The sequence below is a fragment of the Abramis brama genome (assembly GCF_963993115.1).
Source record: "Abramis brama genome assembly, chromosome: 15".
NCBI lineage: Eukaryota > Metazoa > Chordata > Actinopteri > Cypriniformes > Leuciscidae > Abramis > Abramis brama.
In genome coordinates this window covers 22,025,047-22,048,058 of record NC_139977.1, presented here as the reverse complement: position 1 = coordinate 22,048,058, position 23,012 = coordinate 22,025,047, and the positions used below count along the sequence as shown (strand labels likewise).

The 23,012-nt window shown below is 36.9% G+C and overlaps 1 protein-coding gene across 1 annotated transcript; it reads left to right on the top strand.

Annotated features, from left to right (window-relative positions):
* The first annotated feature begins 10,159 nt into the window (after nt 1–10,159).
* amacr (alpha-methylacyl-CoA racemase) lies at nt 10,160–22,846 on the top strand. The gene is made up of 6 exons (XM_084136866.1): nt 10,160–10,208; nt 10,571–10,825; nt 11,347–11,490; nt 13,770–13,930; nt 17,356–17,542; nt 20,992–22,846. Exons 2-6 carry the CDS (start codon nt 10,579–10,581, stop codon nt 21,399–21,401), a joined length of 1,149 nt encoding a protein of 382 aa, XP_083992992.1. The 5' UTR covers nt 10,160–10,208; nt 10,571–10,578; the 3' UTR covers nt 21,402–22,846.
* Nucleotides 22,847–23,012: the final 166 nt, after the last annotated feature.

The following is a 23,012-nucleotide window of genomic DNA, read 5'->3' as shown; positions in this document are numbered from 1 at the left end:
ATATCATGAGAGCTCCAGTGATCCAGAAGTATATGAATGAGTGCCTTCTTGTTTTCATCATTTGTGAGAAAGCCATTCCAATCAGCGGGTCGATGAACATTCAGCCCATTAACTATAAAACGTTCACCACAACCTCTGCGATCTCTCTCAGCTGATTTAGGTGAATAAAGATGGTCAATGTAAGTGTCTGTGCTGAATACTGTTTCAGCTGCAGCAGGTAGACTTTTGAAGGTGCGCTCTGATATAGTCTTCATTGTCCACGGTACATCGTGCATGTGGAATGAGGAGTTTCCATCTTGAATGAGAGCACATTGGCTTGGAGAAGGAAGTTGTGCATTCTCAGCATCTTTGATCATGTGATTCATTCCTTTTGCTTTGTTGTTTTTGAAAAAGCCATCGATTGTTGAGATGGAGTATGGCGTCAGAGTCGAGGGATAGGTCATCAGGTCAGAGATGCTTATTTGTGACTTAAGTTCTTGTGATTTGATGTTCTGAAAGATAAACCCACTTGTGACGTTGTATTGGATCACTTTCTGGTTTGATGCCACAAGCTTCCTTTTAGGTGTGGTAGACGACATTGTCTTGAATCTGTTCCTCGTGTGATTGTGATGATGGCGGCGCGCTCGGACGCAGCGGCTTGCAGATCTTCAATCCTAGTGTTATTTCTGTGTTTTTTGTGCTCTTTTGCACACTGCTACAGTCGACAGGAGTTACTGGACATTGGACTCAACTCGCAGCTGAAAATTACAATCGAGTCTCACTGCTCTTATAACACCCCAACGGAGATAGCGAGGCCAGTGGGTGCTCCGCGGTTTTTTTGTCAGTGTCGGCAGGTAGCGAAGACGGCGGAAGGAGAGGAAGCAAAAGCGGGGATGCCAGTCCGGCCTCCTAGTGAGATTGAGGAAAGAACCCCACAAGCCTCCTTTTCCGAGCATGTTCCTCACCAACGCAAGGTCCCTGGCCAACAAAATGGACGAGTTGAATCTACTCACCGAAGGAAATCACTACGCCTGCGACTGCTGCGTTTCAATAATATCAGAGACCTGGCTTCACCCGCAGATTCCTGACGCAACTGTGCAGCTAGCTGGGCACATTATGTTCCGCCATGACCGAAACAAAGTCTCCGATAAGAACAGAGGTGGTGGTCTGTGTATTTATGTGCATGACAAATGGTTTAGAGATAACTTAGTCATACATGAACACTGTTCACCGGACCTTGAGTCTTTTTCTGTTAAATGGCGTCCATTTTTTTTGCCCAGAGAGCTAACAGTAGTGTTAATCACGGCTGTGTACATACCACCTGATGCTAACGTTAGCACAGCTTCATTGACTATAGCTCAGCCTTCAACACAATCATTCCCGACATCCTGGTCAGCAAACTGTCTGATCTGGGACTCCACCCACTCACCTGCTCCTGGATCAAAGACTTTCTCAATAACAGACCCCAGTCAGTAAAACTTGGACCTAATCACTCCTACATTCGAACATTGAGCACAGGCTCCCCACAAGGGTGTGTGCTGAGCCCACTGCTCTACATCCTCTACACCGCCAACTGCAGACCCATCCACACCAGCAACACCATACTGAGGTTTGCTGACGACACAACGGTGGTGGGGCTGATCTCTGAGGGAGATGAGTCAGCATATAGAGAAGAGGTTTTGGAACTGTCCACGTGGTGCGTGGCTAACAACCTGGCTCTGAAAACAGCAAAGACCAAGGAGATCATTCTGGCCTTCAGAAAGCACAGGGCAGATCTGAACCCCCTCTACATCAACGGAGACTGCGTGGAGAGGGTTCACACCTACATCTTCATCTTCCTGGGCACAATGATTTCTGCCGACCTCTCCTGGACAGCAAACACCACAGCTGTCATCAAAAAGGCACATCAACGCCTGCACTTCCTGAGAGTGCTCAGGAAGAACAACATCAGGAAGGAGCTGCTAGTGACCTTCTACTGCTCCACAGTTGAGAGCATCCTGACATACTGCATTACGTTGTGGTTCTCCCACTGCACTGAAGCAGAACGGAAGAAGCTCCGGAGAGTGGTCAACACTGCACAGAGGATCATCGGCTGCACCCTCCCCTCCCTGGAGGACATCTATTCATCCCGCTGCCTCAGCAGAGCTAAGGCAATCATCAAAGACTGCTCCCATCCTGCATGAGCTTCAGTGCCCAGTAATCCAGCTTTGCTTCTACAAACTCTCCTTTGGCATGGGCAGTCAGGATATGATGCTCACTTCATAATTACTGGTTATTCCACAGATCCCAGCAGAATATGTCCCAGACCCTGAGTTTGAATTTCTTCAAGCTGTATCTGTTGCCAGACACTTGCTTCACTGTGCTACTTCTGCAGAATATGCAATAACTGCCGAACAAAACTGAAGAATCCATATGCTCACGTGTCTGTTTAATGGAGACATTTTCTGTTTGACACTTGCTTAAAACACGGATAGCACTGCGGAAAAACATGCATCGACACTTTTCCTGATACCCACAATCAGAAGTCAATTCATCAGGAATTGATTTTAAAACATCTTGCATACCACCACAATCAAACGTTTGTGTTTTAAGTTTCTTTTTCGTATCATGGATAGCAGTAAATGCACTCAGTGGATCAGCCTTAGAAGACAAAGGTATGAACTTGTCATGTACTGTCCCCTGGTAACCATGAAGGATGCAGTTTTCCAGAGATGGCTGAGGTGGAGGCTTCTGCTTTGAAGAACTCTGGTCGGCTGTCCAGTCTTCAGCATTTTGTCGTTTTTTTTTTAGTTTTTTTTTACATGTTGACAAGTTTAGATATATTGTTGCATTACACCCATCTGAAAATCAGCTTATTCATTACAACAGTGAAATCATGTGTAGTATTCAATGTGCAAATATGCATTGAGATCCCATGTTTCATATTTTATTGAAGTCTACCCTCAAACACAGACTGATGATCTGATGACAACCATCATAAAATCAGTATATTTATAACAGTGACATATTACACGCACACACACACACCATCATTTCTCTTCCACTTCTACTCTCTAGCTAGTCTCCCACTCCTGCTCTCACTATTTAGCTACATTTGGCTGGCTATGCTAGCTAACAATCTGACAAGTTAACTAGCTAATGTTATCAATCTAGAAGGATTGGTGGGCGTATAAAATATAGGACACCAATCTCCCAATAGAATCAATATCTTTCTATAACCAGGAAAATAATCAACTTGCCTCCAAATTGTCTTTGCTGAATAACTTCAGGATGTGACATGAAGGGTTAGGGTGTTGGTTGGTAGTGTTGGTTGGTTAGTGTGTTTATGTGTGTTATCTGGTTACCATTGTTTTATTGTACACACTGACCCCAGTCCACCTGGGGGCTTAATCTTTTTCACTTGTCAGGTAATTCATTTCATATAGTATAGCAGTACATACTGTAAGTCAAGTCTCAAGTCAACTCTTTTTAGAAATATTGTTCATGTGCAAAAAATATGCTTAATCCCATATGGAATTGTAATGCTTGAAAGTTCTGTTTTCTCCGATTTGAGGTTCAGTGGAGAACTTTGGTTATACCAGCTGTAATCCTCTAGATAGAAAGGTCATCTTGGACTTAAATTGAAGCTTATAAACTTGGAGGAAGTTTTTCATGTAGATTTGAGGCAGTGATATGTATAATAAAATGCTTGAAAATGATCACTTTTGATGACAATTTGTCAGGCAGATAGACATTTGTTTGTCTTTTGGGGTATGTTGAGGGTGATATTTGACAGCAAAAAGACAGCAATCCCCAGAATCAGAAATTTTAGGGTTATATGACCATTTATGTAGCTGCAGTACCTTAATATTCACAATTACATCATTCCACCAAAAGCTTTTTCCAAAAAGGGTGTTTTTTGGCCCCTGAGACCAAACGGGGCCGAGTCGGGTGTGGTCGTTATCAACTTGTGATGGCCCAAGGTATAAGATGTGAAAAAGATAGTGAAAAAAAGGTAGCAAAAAACATCCTGAGGAGTGGACCTGGCTCCCGGCCTAGAGCCTTCTACCTTCTATTCGCTCTTGCGGTACTTTGATGTCATTCACCGATCGGTCTGTGCAGCACCAGTTCAAGTCGAACAAGCCTTACGAGTCGTACTTGACAGCACCATGGAAACAAATCCGAGCGCTGATACGTGGGATTCAATAGTAACGTTAGAGGTGTGAATAAAATCTAGCCATTTCATTCTGAAAACGGAATAAAACACAAGCGTTTGAGCAACCGAAAACACATCTCCAACCCATTGGGCCGTGAACGTGACAAGTTTAGTGACAACGGTAGTGATGTCCGTGAATAAATCGTTCTTTTGAACTGGTTCTTTTTTTGTGAACCGGTCGAACCAGTTCACCAAATCGAACTGAATCATTCAAAACAGAATCAGCGCTGATCTAGTTTTCTGAAGTTAGCCTACTCGCTTTCGGACGTGCCTGACAGTCACTCCGACTCGAAATAAACAATATCTCGACAGTTAACTGATGGAACTGATGAGCACGAGAAGCACGTGTTTTACTGCCGAACGTACAGCCAGGGTCACCTTGGCCAGGTGGTATTTATAGCATAGGGGGCGGAACGCTTCAGATTCTAGAGTGCATTTGATTGGACAGAATATGTGATGAGAAGCTGGATTCAGAGCAAACATACCTATAGATTTAAATGTCAAACTTAATAAACTGAAGATGGGCGATGCAGTATTTGAATCTTAGTGGATTACATTGAAAATGTCACTCCTTATTGTGGAAAAGAACACTTTTTATTGTTTTTCTTTGTCCTTGCTGTATTACGTGACCATGTGCTCTGTTCCAAAAAAACTATAAACCTTATTCACAGCAGTGCCATCTTTAATTTTTAATGGGAATGAAAGCGAGGCTGTGAATAGACATGTATGTCTTCAATAGGTTATACTGTTATTTAATGTTTTTTTGGGTTGGTCTGCTGATGAAAGACTGCAAAAATATCTTTCCAAGAAATTTCAGTAAACAAAAAACCCCCAGACAATATGAGCTGTGGAAAATGATAAGTGATCTAGGAGCTTTATACAGCTTTTTACAACTATACCCTTGAAAACATGGTAAGTCTATCCCTCTCAGCCTCGCTTTCATACCTGACATGGAGTAAGAACTGAGGCAGCATGGGAAGGCATCATAATTGATGTGAAGGCTGTAAGCTTTGTGTGACTTGCTTGTGGAGTTGCTACCAGTAGAGGTTACCAAATTAGGTTACATGATTATTAGCATGATATCTATAGGCAGTTAGCAAGGCAGCTCACAAGGTTTTGGAACAGCTAATTTCAAAAGGAAACCTTAGTGTTGTAGCATCTGGACAAATCAGACACACACACATTATTCATTATATTTAATGAATAATCCAGCAAACTCACTCTCCCAACAAAGGTCTATGAAACTTCCCCCTTAAACAGCAACTAACATCCCAAATGAAGCTAACCAGGTGTCCTGTTACAGGACACATTATGAATGATAAGACTTTTACGACCCAAAAGGGAGTTGCAGAGAGTATCCATATTTCCCCTCCCATGATTTTCTTTTATGGGGTTTTCATGTATTCATTCTCTCTTTTAAACTCTTTTGGATGAATGTTTCAGACTTGCATACGGTTAACTAAAACCATATGTGTAGCATGTTTAGTCTCTATAAACTCCAATCTTCATCCCCCATTTGTTGATTTACATTCATTTTTGCTGAGCGCATTAGTATTATAAGAATCTTGAAGATTATTTTCTTAAACACCCAATCAAATTAAGGAAATGGAAATGTACCCCGGAAATGTACATTTCTTAGAATTAATAAACAATTGACACTTAGTGTTCACGGGCCAAACAGGTTAATTGACTGTAATATTAATTTGACTATTAAGTTAATTCTAATAACTGATCTAAATATTCATAATTAATTATAACAAATTGATTAATTATTAAGATTTATTTTAAGCTAATTTGCTACAGTGTCTACAATGATAGAGGAAGAATTAATGACTTCTTGTACTGAATATAAAGCTTTATATCTTTGTGGTAATTTAACTGTTTCTAAGCTCAACTGCTCAAAGAATATGAAAATTAAGAGAGCATTTGAGATGTCTGATTTCATTATGAGAAATAAGATAAAAAGCCAAGTGACATTCAGCGAATGAATGAGATACTTTGTAAAGCAACCCAGCAAGCAATAGCTGTCATTTCACCGTTTCGGTTAACTATAGACCCGATACAGTTTGGCCATGAGTAACCCTCTTCTAGCCAAAATAACCTTGAATTTGGTTACATGTCGTTTTTGCCAAAATAACTTGCGAGATGTATTATATTCCATCATGTAAGCAAAGTCAACAGTGATTACAAGGTGTTTGGTTTCATTTCTTTGACATGTTATTTAAATGATGACTAGTCTATTTTTGATCTATGGTTTAGACGACTATTACATTTTCACTGACAGCCCACATTTTTCCTTGTTTTAGCCTAGACGTCAGGGGTGTGTTTGGATGGCTAGACATCTTTTAAATACAAAATTGCTTGCCGGGAATTCATTCTATCCATGAAACATCAGAAATGTCAAACATAAACAGATGCGTTTTGTGCCAAGCCGAAGTCATTGAATTTACCAACTCAAATAAGACTTACATCTGTAAAATGACTGCTGGAGTCTCTTCTGTCCTCAAAGAGAGGGCACTTCTCGCTTTCATCAGATGATTACGCAGCGTCAAGTCATGTCAGCTCCCTTTCATCTGAAGAGCAATCAAATTTCTTTCATGAACCGGCAAGAAATTATAAGCAAAACTATAGACTTCTCAGTGAGAAGAAGATTTTAATTGCCTTGACACTGTTGGGAGTCTGACAATGAATTCAAAATGACTCTGCAAAGTTACTATCATGTTGCTTTGGCTGTGTTGATTTGAAACTTTATGCATGAAGACGGGAGGTGTTAATTGAGACAATGCCGAATCATGATGATATCATTAAAGTGCAGAAACACTTCAGACAGGATGATCCAAATAACATCTCTAATTTGATATATGAATTGCAAACACACTAAATGCCAATATGCCATATCACTATATGAAAGTGTCATGACTACATTTGGACTGTTTAGCTGAGAGACAAAGCCAAGTGTTTTCATATTTGTAGGTTTTGTACAGGGCTTTTAATCACAGAATAAGCCCTGTAAATCTATTTCATATGTTAGACCAATAACATTTTCCAAATGTTTTCCAACTAGCATTACAGAGTTGTCTGAACGTGGCATTTCACTGTATGCTGCCGATTGACTCTCTAATTGATAACTATAAGGAAAATAAAATGAAAGCAGTCCTAAACTAAGTCAAAGGGATTTATGTATCTCAAGGTCTTCTAAATGAACACTGAGGAAAGTGCCACTGAGTGTGTCAATTGAGACTGACCTTGCTGCTGAGTGCATGTTTACCCACAATACAACGGTCACATCTTTACAATTGTAATCATTGAACTAAAGCTTATTCAATAATATTGGAAATACAGGAAATTTACTAAATATCTTCATGGAACATGATCTTTACTTAATATCCTAATGATTTTTGACATAAAAGAAAAATCAATAATTTTGACCCATACAATGTTTTGTTGGCTATTGCCACAAATATACCCGTGCTACTTGTGACTGGTTTTGTGATCCAGGGTCACATATGTGTTGCATGTGTTCCTGATTTCCTACATACTTGAATTGATGTTGAATGCATAAATGTAGCAGTGTTGAGACACAAATTTGCAGTGATATCTCCAAACATTTTTCTGTCTTACAAGTATCGTTTATAAAATATTGAATGTGTCATAAATCTGATCCCATTTGTTACTTATTTAGCCAATTTGAATTATTCATCCTTGATTGCACTAGAATATTTGGGAAGGCACAAGCGTGACATATTTTTGAGGGATCAATCCTTCATTTTCAGAGTCAAATTAAAGCATTCTGTACCCCTATGTATACTGCCCAATTGTGGCGTTGCTACAGAAAGAGCAGCATGCAGAAACTCAATGCATATAATGATGGATTGAGGCTGTTGCTTAAAGGGTTAGTTCACCCAAAAATGAAAATTCTGTCAGAGTTGTTTTGCCGTGGCAACGCATCAAACTTTATTATTCTTTTTTGATGCTTTTGAGACTCTTAACATACTTGAAATTGCATGAAACTCGACAGAAAAGAACATGATGAAAATACATTGAAGATGCTAAATTGTGAACGGATAATAAATATCTCAAACGGTTTTGCTATGGCGAGGGATTAAAGTAATTTAAAAAAAGGAAACACTTAAAGCCTCATATCTTCTAAAAATGTAATTATACACCATTTATTTCTATATAAAATTATACAAATATCAGAACTAAACCCATTTTATTCTTTTTTTTCCAATTTAAGAATTGTTTCTATTCATTTCCTTCTCTCTGGGCCTCGAGTTTTTTCACATAGTGTTTTAGCGCAGCGCGTCTGTGTTGCACGTCACACTATTGGCCGACGCTGGTCATGTGTGTGATGCGTGTGACGTACAACACAGAAGCGCTGCGCTATTACACTACGTGAAAAAACTCGAGGCCCAGAGAGAAGGAAATGAAAAGTGGAATAAAGTCGTTATTTTTGTTGTTGTTTTTTGCGCACAAAAAGTATTCTCGTCGCTTTATAAACTTAAGATTGAGCCACTGTAGTCACTTGGACTATATTAACGATGTCTTTCATACATTTTCTGGGCCAGCAAGTTATAGTGTCTTAGAAGCCTATGGAGGAGTGATCCAGCTCTCAGATTTAATCAAAAATATCTTAATTTGTGTACCGAAGATGAACGAAGGTCTTACGGGGTTGGAACAACATGAGGGTGAGTAATTACTGACACTGACAGAATTTTCATTTTTGGGTGAACTAACCCTTTAAGGTTCCACGATGGAGCAGTGCAAGCCAAATGTTTGAGCATGTGTGTATGTATACATGGATGTATGTGTGGGACATCTGACTCTGTAAATGGTATAATTTTAACACTGACAAACATGCCTTCATAATATTCCTCTAGTAGTATAGCCTAACCAAATTTCACAATGGAATAATTTTTTTTAATTGTATTGAATGATTTATTTTGAACCTATATTTATCAGTATATAATGCCATCCCTTATGCTACTTTGTCAGTTATATAGGCCTACAGTTTATATTTGAGAGAGAGAGAGAGAGAGAGAGAGAGAGAGAGAGAGAGAGAGAGAGAGAGAGAGAGAGAGACATTGTGATACACAGTCAGGGGCGTAGCACAAGATCCCGGGCCCTATGCATAGGCAGTCCTGATGGGCCCCCATGTTCCTCAATTTGTATATATAGCCTAACTCCCAATGTAGGCTATAAAATTGCTAATTATTGCTAATTTGAGATATTATAGCCTATTAATTTAAAATTAAACAGGTTTCAATTTAGGCTATTATAATGGTGTGTTGTATGCAAACAACATTGTTAGTGTACAGTTATTTATTTAGCCTTTACCTCAGATTACATGTATAACCAAATTATCATCTGAAAGTGTATATTCTGCTCTTTCAATGGGTCGTCTCAGTTAATTTTTAGCATTAACGATCGCAGAGATATTCAAGCATTTTAGCATTATAGATTTCGTGTTCTAGTTTGTGCTCACCTTTCTTTGAAAATAAGTCAGTTACCAATTGTTTCCCCTCATTTTGTTTTCTTTCCTTCTCCTGTCTTTCCTTTCTTTTTTGGTGGTCTGATTTGGCTTTCTTTGAGAAAGACATTTCTACAGCATAAGTTTGCGCTCCACCAGATGCTCAACTAACATAAACAAAATGCGTGCAGATGGACTAAACCATTTGGTGCATTAGCAAGGGGTGGGACCAGTCAGTCAATCAAACAAGTTATTCAGCGAATACACCAACTTTACATTTCATCTGACATTCATTGTGAAATTTAATTAGGAAATGAAAATATCCAGGTAAAATAAAATATATTCCAGACTTTTCAAGGGCCCTCTCTCCCCTTGGGGCCCTGGTAATCAGTACTGGTGGTTTTACCCCGAGTCCGACGCCCCTGTACACAGTCATGCTAATAAAGCTCATTTGAAAAATTGAAATTGAGAGACTTCAACAACTACAACGTCCATAATCCTATGCGCACGCACACGTCATAAAGACGCGCCGGGCAGTTTGGTTCGAAGTGCAAATTTTAAACGGTATGTTGTATGCAGTTTATTTCAAAGTCATAATTACTAGTGTTTTGTCTGATGCTTTTTATGAAAAGGTGGTTTGGACAGAAAACACACATAACGAAATGTTGTTTATTTAGCGCCATTGCCAGTTTAGCAGTTTGATAATAAGTTGGGAATAGACAACTGGAGTGAACTGTGACCCAAATAACAACTGTCATTTGCACGGTGCTTTTTGATATGATTTCTTTTTTCGTACATGGTATATTGTGCATTACATTGTACATATATATATTTTAGAGTGTTTCAACCACTCCCAGACTGCATAATTATGTGAATATATTTATTTCACGTGTAACATTATTATTATTATTTATATATATAAACAGGATCCATTATGGCTCTGACAGGACTGCGTGTAATTGAGCTGGCAGGACTAGCCCCTGCACCCTTTTGCGGGATGATACTTGCGGACTTCGGCGCAAGGGTGATCCGGGTAGATCGGACAAAGGTGTCAATGACTGTAGATACTCAAGCACGAGGCAAACAATCAGTGGCCTTTAATCTGAAGAGTCCCAAAGCTGTCGCTGTTTTGAAAAGACTGTGTGTCCAGTCAGATGTGGTTCTGGAGCCTTACCGTAAAGGTCAGTGCCTTAATTAAAAGAAGCAAACATGGTTCCACATTTCTTGACACTTTGACAGATTTATTCATTTATTTATTTATTTATTTTTGTGCCATATATAACAAATATAACAACAGTAATATAACAAATTAAAAACTATTATAAAAAAAAATATAGGCCCATTTGTTTTTATTTAGTTTTCTTTTTTTTAAATAAGTTAGCAGCTTTTTATTTTTTGTAAATTTTGTAATCTTAATTATTATGACAGCTCTGATAAACTGTAATTACAAAAAATAAACATAATAATAATGGTTAAACACATCTAAAAATAAATTCAAAAAATAAACTTTGTCTAAACAATATCAGCTGTTTTAAAGAAAGCATTGTTGGAAAAATATGTTCTTGATTTAAATGCATGATTGCCATTTCTTTCCTAATTTTAAATCCAAACTAGAATAGTTTGCTCTCTAAATCCACATTTATTTACCTTCAAGGTTTTTTCCTTCTGTGCCTCATTATTAAATCTCTCTGGTATAATTAAGGAGTTATGGAGAAGATGGGATTAGGTCCTGAAGACTTGCTAAAAGAGAATCCGCGCCTGATCTATGCTCGACTCACCGGCTATGGTCAGAGCGGATCCTACGCCAAGGCTGCTGGGCATGATATCAACTACCTGGCCTTGTCAGGTAAAGATCACTGTTTAACAGGTGCAAAGGAGTCTGGCTAATAAGCATTCCCAGAATGCCCTAGGCACAGTGGTTTTGAATTTGAGGAGATTAGAGAGATGGAGCTTTGTGTAGTCCAAACTGTCTTAGTTGGAAACTTGACCAAGAAGAGTTTAACTTTTGTTTCCTCCACATTGAGGAATGACTGCAAACCAGCACTTGTCTGGCTGCAGACTGAAGCCATGGAACAGTTTGGGTAGAGCTGCTATACTATGGAAAAAATCATAATTACAATTGTTTTTGATCACTGTTGTAATCGATATAATTTAACACAATTAGGAGTGGGTGATATGATCAAAATCTTATAACAAAAACTCATACTAGGCTAATAAAGTCCTCAACCAATTATTGAAGACAAGTAAACAGTCAGTAATACAATAAAAACAAAGAATAAAAGTATAAACAATAGGAAAAATGCAGCCACAAGTGGCAGTTATCCGGGTCTAAGCACCAATGGCCCATTAGCGATCCAATTCGAAACTATTTTATGATTGGGGTTTTATAGCAAAGTCCATCTTGAATAGGGTTTGATGAAATGGGTTACAGCAACACACAGGTGTCAAAAGGGGCAACTGCCTTTCAAAAGAAATTACTCCCTCTTATTGTTACATTGAAGTGCCCCAATTATGCTATTTTAAAGGTTCCTAATTTTGTTTTGGAGGTTTCCTACAATGGATTTACATGAATCAAAGGTCAAAAAACGCTTTAATCTTTTATAATAATATACACGTCACATCACCTCATTTCTCAAAGAGTCTAAAAATGGTTCATTTGAAGATTTAGTCTCTGTAAAACTCTCCCTTTCACGAGCCTACTCTGCTCTGATTGGTCAGATGATCCAGTCTGTTGTGATTTACAGTGTTTGAGGGCGGGTCAAAAAAGTAGACGATGATCGCGGGCGGCCAGTGAAGACCATAGGGTTTGGGTCATTGCCAAAAGAATGACAATGGCAATTATGCTGTTAATCCTTTTAAAGATTTTTTTTATATGAATTCTCCCTTTCAATATTTTACGATTTACTTATAGCTCATTATTTTAAAAAGTAATATTTTATATAAAATGTTTATATTTTATATTATTTTATTTATGATTTTTACTTATTCACAGCTTTTATTCTTTTAACATTTAAATAAGACATTAGAATTTAAAGTCAGCATGAAACGGAAGTAGCAATATTCTTTTTTTCCCTTCTGAAGAAACGGCTTCTCGAACAAGATAAATGTAGGGCGGGACTTGATTTTGTCTATCTGGAATTGATTGGATGGTTAGATTGTTGTTGTTGTTTGTGATTGATGTGCTCTCGTGTGAGTGACCGGTTGTCCTTCCCTCATGCCAACCCCCCGTTATTACAGGACTTATTTCTTGTGAATTGTTCATGCTATCTTTCTTTAAATAAAGGACACTTGAATTGGTATTATTACTGTAGACTAGAGCATGGTGCTAGCAACACCAAAGGCATGGATTTGATTCAAAATTGTATCAAAGTGTCTGCCAAATGCATTAAATGTTACATTAAAGCATTAATGTAATATCATCCTGGCAGCTGCATTTCAATGTTGTGTCTTTTTCATGCAAAATAACAGTGCCAGATTTAGATGGTGTCTTGAACCATTGATGTATCAAACAACAATTTTTTTTACATCTGAGCATTGCCACACAGTAATTAGAAACATATTATGCATTTATATTGTGCTTTTTTTTTATCAACACCAAACACTGTACATTGCCATGGCACAGCTGTGTTCTTTTCATTCAGGTGCTGTTAGTAGGTTGTGAAAATCGAGAATGATGCAATTGACGGATGTATAGCACAAAGACCAATTTACTGCATAATGCACATGCTTGATTACATTTTTACAGGCCTTGACTGTCTATGTGCTGTGACCTTAACTATGCTAACAGACAGTACTATACACATTTGTAAGCTATCTGTAATTACAATACTTTTCTTGGAAACTGGCCTTCGGTAAGTGTATGCGTGTTAAAAACATGCTATCACTTAATGCCTAAAGAACAATAATGCCATATAACAATTTTCTTAACAACACTATACAGGCTTAAATAATAAATCTAGTTTGAAAGCTCAGGGGGCTGAAACAAATGCTTTCTTGTGATGCAAGAGGCTTAATTGGTGACATTTTTAGCTGACCTTCAACTGTGCTTTAAAAATAACTTTTACAGTAATTATTTAGCCATTCTTCTATTCTCAGCCTGACTCTGTCCTTCTCTCTCTGTAATAGGGTTACTGTCCATGCTGGGCCGTAGCTCAGAGAAACCATACGCTCCATTGAATTTAGTCGCAGACTTTGCTGGAGGAGGTCTCATGTGTGCATTTGGGATTGTGCTGGCTCTCCTGGAGAGGAGCCGGTCGGGACAAGGCCAGATCATTGATGCCAGCATGGTGAGATACTGCACCTCATCTTAAAATTGGTTTCTACTGATTTTTTTTAAATTAACAGTAGAACAATTTCCTGTTTCCTACAATCTCTTTTGAATGTGATTGTTTCCAGGGCCGGCTAGATAAAATGTGTGCTACTCATTTTAAAGCGAACTATTGGAAAAAGAAGCACTTGTGCTGGCTTGCTTTCATTTCAGTCGTGTATTGTTTTTTCCTTTACCTTTTCCTCTACCTGTTTTGATCAATCACTACATGGAATGAGGCAATTTCTAAACCTTGCTTATCTTAGCACGATCAACCCATTTTCTGACCAGCCTGTCAATAGTTTTCTGCAATCTGGAATTTCCAATAATTGCTTGGTTTTCTTTTCAAGTTGCTTATACTGGCACTATCTGTTTTCATTAGCACAGCTATGTGTGAATACTGTAAACACAGGGTAACTTTTTGAGCAATGTTGCTGGGCAATCTTGCTGAGCGATTGTTGCTCGAGCACTTTCCCATTGAAAATGGGCAATACATTTATATCTGGATAATTTAGATTGGTCGTGGGCCCTGTGTCTCATCTGGTTGCCTATTGATGGCAACATTGCCCAGCAACATTGCTCAAAAAGTTGCCCTGTGTATCATCACCTTAAGAGTGGTTATTTTCCAAGTAAGGACCCAGTAAGTAAGGATATCGTGCTCTTACCCATTCTCCATTGGGTGCTTGAGAGCCTAAATGTTCCTCCAAATCTGTGTACTGTAAATAAATATAATTTTCTAGCTACTTATTCACTGATAATGCTAAAAAACATTTATTGGGTCAATATAAAGTTATGTGGTTAGTTAATGTCATGTATCAGTTTAGCAGACACAATGAATGTGTTCGGCAGCAATTACAAATTGTCTCTTATGACTACAGTATAAGGATAATATTACAATATAAGACTGTTTTGTTTGTCAATCCAAAGTTGGTTCTGAATCCTTTGCAGAATCACTTCACAAGCAAAATAATAAAGGAGTATTGTAATATTTATTACATTCCACTTTACATTTACATTTTATTAGCAGACATTTTTATCCAAAGTGACTACCGCCATGCTCTACTGTTTGATCAGAAGGGCTGTAATACTACAATATTTTATTAATATTTATTAATAGTTACTCTATAACAATAATCCCATATTAATAATAATAATAATAAAGGTGTGTTCTCATATTATCACCTGTCTTGGTTTTTCGTGTTGAATAGACTAGTACAAATTAAGTCTATTTTGGACCAGTTGGTGTTTGTTGGAGCAGTTGGACCAAAAATATTTCAAGGTTTGCTGGCACATTGTTCATTAAAGTGCCCCGTTTTGTTCACGCTGTACTAGGTTTTCTCTGCTGGAAGATAATGACAATTAGCAACTGCTACTCTTCTTGTTAATTAAATATGACATTTCACTTAGCCCTGAGTACATTTTTATGCATTAGAAGACCTCAACTAGACAATGGGGCTCTGATTCGACTGAGGTTATGTGATTTGCTCTGACAGTCTGATCTCTGCAACTTTACGCCCTTAAGGAAATAAACAGTGTAAATATAAAGCTTAATATTTGACAATCCAGTATTAAAGAACATTTCGCATTAGACATTCAGACCTGGAGCAAAGCTGCAGAGCTAGTGAAGAGGTTCTCATGGTTAGCCGTGTGTGCGGCGTGCATGTCAGTGTGGGAGCTGTGGTAATGATGATTAGATGTTTGCCTGTTAGGCAGTAAAGATATCTCATGCTCCCGTGAGAGTCACCTTGCCACTCTTTGATAAGACCTGCCGTTTGATACTGACAGCAGCTTTTGGCCACGTTAGTGTTATTAACCTGTAAGGCAAGCATAGTGTTTCTTAGAGACTTACTTGCCAGTTTGGATGTATTATACCCTGCAAATTTTCAACGTTTTTATATTTAAATACTTACTGGAAATTTAAGAGGCAGCCTGTGTGTTTCATTAGCATTTGGTTTGGGGCTATGAACTGTACGCTGTCGTTTAAAATCCCAAATAGTGTTTGACCACTATAATCTTTTCATTGACATCCAGTAAACAGGTGAGTCGAAGAATGAGAACACATTAACTCATTATTGTTTTTACAAAACCAGAGCTACATATTTCACATTAATATTTCTCTGAACTATATGAAAGGAAGAGGTGTGAAGAAATCACTTTTTGAGTCATAACATCAGTACTAGGCCATGCGGCAGTGATCTTCTGGGAGTGTGACTTCTTGCTGGTCAGGCCAATAATGTGCTCAAATAGAGATTGTCAGCATCTCTTTGAAGGCTGGGTTCACTGGGAAATATATGAAGTATATCCATATTGAAGTCAATCTTGCAAGGTCACAGTCTTTGAAATGCATGTATGTATATTTTATGCATCAATTGGGAGGATTTGACCTATAAAAATGTTCCTTTTCATCTGTAAAAATGTTGGATGCCAACTTTGTCGATCAGAAGTAATTTATTTTAAGATCTGAGTGCTATAATTCTTTAAAGGGGTCATATCATACATATTTAACTTATTATTATTTGTCAGACAGCCATATTCTAGTTTTTCATGGCCATTTTCACCCTTTCTCTTGAAGTAAACAGCCTGCTTTTTTTACTGCTGCCCCTTTGAGAAAGGTCACCATTGCATGTGAAGTTATTAACAGCATGATTTGCTTTCTTTGCCATTGTTCGCACAACCCTTTTTTGTTTATTGTTGTGTCAGATATATGTTTACCTGCTCACTCCTTTAATAACAGCCTTTGTGAAGACTGTACTACATTGTAACTGCTTCACAAATTCAGTGCTGAAATGTGCCACGCTAACTCTTTAAATCAGACTGAAAAGCTCAGGGACCTTGTTAAAAATAATCTTTTTTTCTCCCTAATCGTTGAGAGTCGTGTTTGATGAATTCTGTATAGTGTCACAAAATTAACTACATTTTTGTAAATGCTATTTTTGGACTGAGAAGAAAATATCTGAATGTTACATTATGTTTTAATTGGACGTCAAGCTTTATTATGCATAAAAGGTCAAATAGCATTTTATTACTGATGATATGGCCCCTTTAGACTCCTGCTGTGCAATAATGTGGAACTCAAACTACTGAAAACCTCTGTGGAATGGTAGGCTGTTTCACTGTGGCGTGCTTGTTACCAAGCTGTTTAAATCTTCCCCCGTTGAATCATATTTCCATCTTGCATTCATGCATGTAAATATGTGATTATCTACACAGATTTCTGCATATCAATTTATTGTAAACTAAATTACGCAACCTTATGAATATGAATAACTCCTGCATCTCAGTATTCTGTAGCCCTTTGTAATGTGTCCTACTCAAGGACCTATTTGCTTTATGCCAAACATTCTGTTCAATATGAAAGAATTATGGCACATAATTATGAAAACACCTCTCTGGGATTATGTGCAGGTGGAAGGTGCAGCATATGTCGGCTCCTTCATGTGGAAGTCCCGTAGCCTTGGCCTGTGGAATCGTCCTCGTGGGGAAAACATGCTGGATAGTGGTGCTCCGTTCTATGATACGTACCGTACTTCTGACGGAAAGTTCGTGGCAGTGGGGGCGATTGAGCCTCAGTTCTATGAACAGCTTATTCTGGGTTAGTGTCTTATGTTTCCTCTCAGTATGGTCCTATAGGCCTACTGTCATTTTCTGGATATGATTGATGTTCTCATGCTCTGAAATGCGATGTAAATGCTTGCTGTCTAATTCAGAATAGATGATGTAATTTTAGTAGTTTTGTTCATTGAATTTTTTTTCATTTTTAACCATGTAAGCCTGCTGCATCTAAACTTGCTAAATAATCTAGCACTCTTTTTTTCATTCGGAAATGTCTTTTGGGTAGAGCCATTGACTGTAAAAAAGGAGCTGCACGATTAATCGTTAAAAGATCGCGATCTCGATTCAACCACCCACGCGATCTTAATCCTGCATTTCTACGATTCTGCCAATGATATTCAACGAGATTCGCGGATTGACTGCTAAATTTAACCATCATAGAGTGAAAGTTTATAATTTGGACGTGTATACTGTCTTGCCAATTTACACATTCAAACCATTTTAATCGCGGAAGAAGAGCCGAAAACCGCGACTCGCTGTGCACACAACGCCACACACACTTGCGCTTCGCAGAGAGGGAGGGGGAGAGAGAGAGAGAGAGAGAGAGAGAGAGAGAGGCGCGCCTGTCAGACAGTGCTCGAATGCAGAATTGATTCCTCTTTCACGTTTCCTTGCCGTTGAACGGACACATAAACACACAATTGTCTAAATGACCGTATCGACAAGTATTCTCTCGTTTATGTCATATGTGAACAGCTGAGAAAGAAACGGATGTTTGTCAGTTTCTTTCGGTCCGTGCAGTCGGTCTTAAAGTGACAGCACACACTTAATATTATATATAGGGGAGAGCGGGGCACAAAGTAACGCTTTTTGACTTTCTCAGTTTGTGTAAATCTACTTATGGTTCAGAGTATTTATTTTTTCCCACATTAATTTCCTACATGTCTAGTACAATTATGTGTTTTTGTTTTATTAATACAGTATATGCTTTTTTCTTGATATACCCCGAAAGAATGGAAGTGAATGTGACAACATGCCCCATAGGTGGGGTACATTGTAACATGTGTGGGGCACATTGTAACATAACATATGACAGCTTAAAATGTTATCTGATCTAATAAAAAAATATATACAAAACAAACTAAAATATTTTCTAAATAAAATACAATTAAAAAACTTTTTCATATAAAATAATGGCAATTTTTAATAATTAAATATAAACTCATTTTTGATGTTTTGACTACGAACACAGGAAAACACAGCTATACAACATAGTTCAAAACAAATAAATAATTAGTTAAAAATTAACTTAAGAAATTTACTTTTGCTATGGTTTAATAAATGTCTATGGATATCTTCCAAAAAAAATAAAATAATTTTGGCAGAATTTTTTTTTCTATATAGTGTTGATATTGCCATATCAACACTATATAGAAAAAAAAATTCTGCCAAAATTATTTTATTTTTTTTGGTAGTAAATACACAAAGTTTCGTCATCCAAGCATGTGCGGAAGTATTTAAAACAAGCGTGTTACAACTAGCCCTGTGTTACATTGTGCCCCGCGCTCCCCTATATATATATATATATATATATATATATATATATATATATATATATATATATATATATATATATTAGTTTTCTGTTTCACTGATATAAATAAAACAATAAAATACAGCTTTAACAAAGATTAAACTATATTTAATTTACAGTGAACAAATAGTGTTATTTTACATTTAGGCTTAATTATTAATTTTTGTACCTGAATATACTGTTAGACTTTGTAAACTTTGTTATTTAGTATTCATCTCTGCTTGTAATTTGTCTATTTGTTCTTATTTTATTACTGACTGTTCACTCAATAATGTGTGAACTTTATCAGTTAGGCTAGTAGTTTTTAATATAGTAGGCTAGCTATCGAAAAACTTCAAGTGAGCTTTAAGTAATAAATGAAAATCAAAGTTATTATAAAACTTATCTCAATTAAAAACTTATCTTAAACTATAGTATGAGATGGTTAAAAACAAAACTGCTCAATCACAAAGCACCAGCGGCCAGACGAAACAAATGTCTATAAAACGCTATTCAACACAACACCATACCCAAAAAATGTTGATAGGCTAGTGTTTATTGCTAAGAATCTTTAATAGGTCAGCCTGGCATAATACCTTTGAATGTTGTCAATGTTTAATTGTCATTTTTTATTTATTTAAATATTACATTCTTTTTGTTTACTGCATTTATTTAAATTGGACTAAAGCAAGAGTATTATGTCTTATTTTGTTTCTATCTTGTTTGGTAACATAATGTTCAGGATTTGTATATCTTTAAAATAATAAAAAGCTTTAGAATCGTGAGAGAATCGTGATCTTTATTCCAAGCAAAAAAATCGTGATTCTCATTTTAGCCAGAATCGTGCAGCTCTACTTTTGGGTCACCATAGATGTCTTAATAGCGACTGGCATATTTGTAGACAACCTTAGGAAGAGCTTTTGACATCTTATTGGATATTGTGCCATGTGGTGTTTAATTCATGCTGCCTGATATGCACCTGGCAACTTCAGTGGCTGGAGTGCAAAACACACTTAAAATTTCCAAAAGAACTGCACATTATGTTCATCATAACAATTATGTGCAAATAGATCTAATTAAGATATTTTCCCCAGGCATTAGTTTAGCATTTTTATTTATTTTTGTTACTACTTATTCTACTTATTTTTATTAATTAGGTTTAATTTTATAAATTATTATTATTTTAGATTTTATTTCATATTCTTTTCAATTTTATTTATTCTCTTTTCATTTAATACTTATATTATTTTATCTTGTTTTTGCATTTTATTTTCAATATAGAAATATTCTGTTATTTTTGCATTTTATGGTCTTATTTCTATTATCTCTGTATATCTCTATTGCATTTTATGCATTTTAATGCATTTTTTAATTTGTATGTATTCTTTTATTTTCCTATTTCTGTTATTTCTGTTCTTTATTTTTTGCATTAGATCATTTTCTTCTTCTTTATTTTTTTTTCATTTTTTTTTTTTTCCTCTAGCTGCTTTCAATTCACCTGAAATAAATCTGTAACCTGAAAGATGTCTGAGTACAATTGACATGTTTAACCACAAGATTCCCAGGGTCACATTGGTCTGGCTACACGGTTGTCAATTTTGCCCAGGCATACAAAGATTAGGGAGAAGCCACAGGAGGCTTTATTAGTATGTGCACAGGGATTCACCCCACATCTTGATGACCCAAGTGCAAATGTAGCGTACTCAATCTTGCTTTGAAACCACATGACTCTATTGCTATTCATGTTGACCCTCAAAAGAAGAACATTTCTTTAAAAGTCACCTACTGTGGCCATTGTTGTGTTTAATGGATTCTGGATTCATAGTCCTTCGTGATGTCTTTGGACCTTGTCCTTTATTGATTTCTTTCCTCTTTTTTAATCTCCTTTTTATCTCCTTAATTCTCTTTCACTACAGGTTTGGGCTTGGACGATGCTGACCTGCCCTCACAAATGAGTGTATCTGATTGGCCGCAGCTCAGGCAGACGTTCACCCAGGTGTTTGCCACCAAAACGCAAGCTGAGTGGGGTCGGATCTTCGATGGGACAGATGCCTGTGTCACTCCTGTGCTGTCACTGGATGAGGTACTCTCTCACCCCCACAACCAGGCAAGGGGATCATTCTTCAAGGACTCTCAGGGGGAAATTAGCCCCCGACCTGCACCCGTTCTGTCCCGCTCCCCTGCGGAGGCCTGCCGCACCCGTGACCCCTTTATCGGAGAGCACACTCGCGCTGTGCTGAAGGAGTACGGGTTTGAGCAAGCGCAAATAGAACAGCTCCTGTCTGATGGTATCATAGAGTGTAATGAAGCTAAAGCACGCCTATAAACCAAAGAGTCTGACTGGAGAAACATTAAACTTTGTGGCCAGTGATGCAGTGTGGGAATCTGAGCACTTGAACTCCATTTCTGTCTTATTGAGTGAGTGTGGGGGGCTTTTCAGAAAAAAATGACCCTCTCCCTTGTGAATCACCGTGTGCTTCAGTCGAGGTCGACTATGATTCTGGGCTTTTAAGTTGATATGTCCAATGCATTCAACTCTCATTTGTAATTGCTGCAGGGAAAGTCAAGTGGGATTTAAAGTCTATTGCATTAAAGACTTATTTAAGACTGTTTTGAATTATTAATTCAAGTATTGGTGAGGGCATTTTAGTTGTAGTTAATTAAAGTGTACCACTTTTGGTTGTGAATTGAAATCCTTGACTAATAAGTGCCTTTAGCAAGAATAGCTGAGTGTGTCATAGACTACTTAACTGACTGAAATATTTGCCTTTGAATCTTCCTTTATCAAAATGTTAGGCATTGCTGGTGACCTAAGATAATGGTATTGAGATAAAACCAATTAATGACTTGGTTTAAGATGAAAATTATCTGTTGTCATTACATTACTACTATTGCGTTACTTGTATAAAAATTTGGGATAGATAATATATTTAAAATGTTTTTGAAATAAATATTTTTGTTCACCAAGGCTGCAAGTAAAAACAGTATTATTGTGAAATATTACTACAATTTAAAATAAATGTATTCTATTGTAGTACATTTTTTATTTCTGTGATGGTAAAGCTGAATTTTCAGCAACATTACTCCAGTCTTCAGTGTCACATGATTCTTCAGAAATTATTCTAATATGATGATTTTGGTGCTCCAGAAACATTTCTGATTGTTATCAATGCTGAAAGCAATTGTGCTGCTTAATGTTTTTGTGGAAACCATGATACATTTTTTTTCAGGATTCTTTGATGAATAGAAAGTTAAAAAAAAACAGCATTTATTTGAAATAGCAGTCTTTTGTACAATTATAAAAGTCTTTACTCTCACTTTCGATCCATTTAATGCATCCTTGCTGAATAAAAGTATTGATTTCTTTAAAAATAAAAATCTTCCTGATCCCAAACTTTTGAATGGTTGTGTATTTTCAAAACCAGAACAGAAATCTTACAGATTAAGGAATGTTTTCTTATGCTTGAAGATTGTAATGAAATCATAATCAATGTGTAAAACAATTATTAAGGCGAGACACCCCCGGTGAAGAGAAAAAAAAAAGAAAAAAACTAATAAATATCACCATACTTCACCAGTTGATTGATTACATTAATATTGTCTAATTAAATATGCACTAATTTGCATACATTTCTAGAATAAAAATCTGAACAATGGATGAAGTCAGGTTAAAAAAATATTGTTTCATTTATTTGATATATTAGAGCCAAAGGTTTTTACAGAGGGGATTTTGGATATCTCTATCAGAAATCAGAAAATACTGTCAACAGCAAAAAAAAAAAAAATTAGGAATAAAATGTTGTATAAAATCTGGAAAATTATATATGAACAAACCCCTTTGTAAAAAACTTCAAAATATATATAAGAATAAAACTGTAAAGTTTGTATGTAAATGTTACTGAAGTGGAGATTTCTGGCTCAATGTAGGAGGAAAAAC

Coding starts and splice junctions, on each gene's coding strand:
- amacr (XM_084136866.1), top strand. CDS start 10,579: ATGGCTCTGACAGGACTGCGTGTAATTGAGCTGGCAGGACTAGCCCCT. Junction 11,491..13,769: donor CAACTACCTGGCCTTGTCAG/GTAAAGATCACT, acceptor TCTCTGTAATAG/GGTTACTGTCCATGCTGGGC. Junction 13,931..17,355: donor AGATCATTGATGCCAGCATG/GTGAGATACTGC, acceptor GATTATGTGCAG/GTGGAAGGTGCAGCATATGT.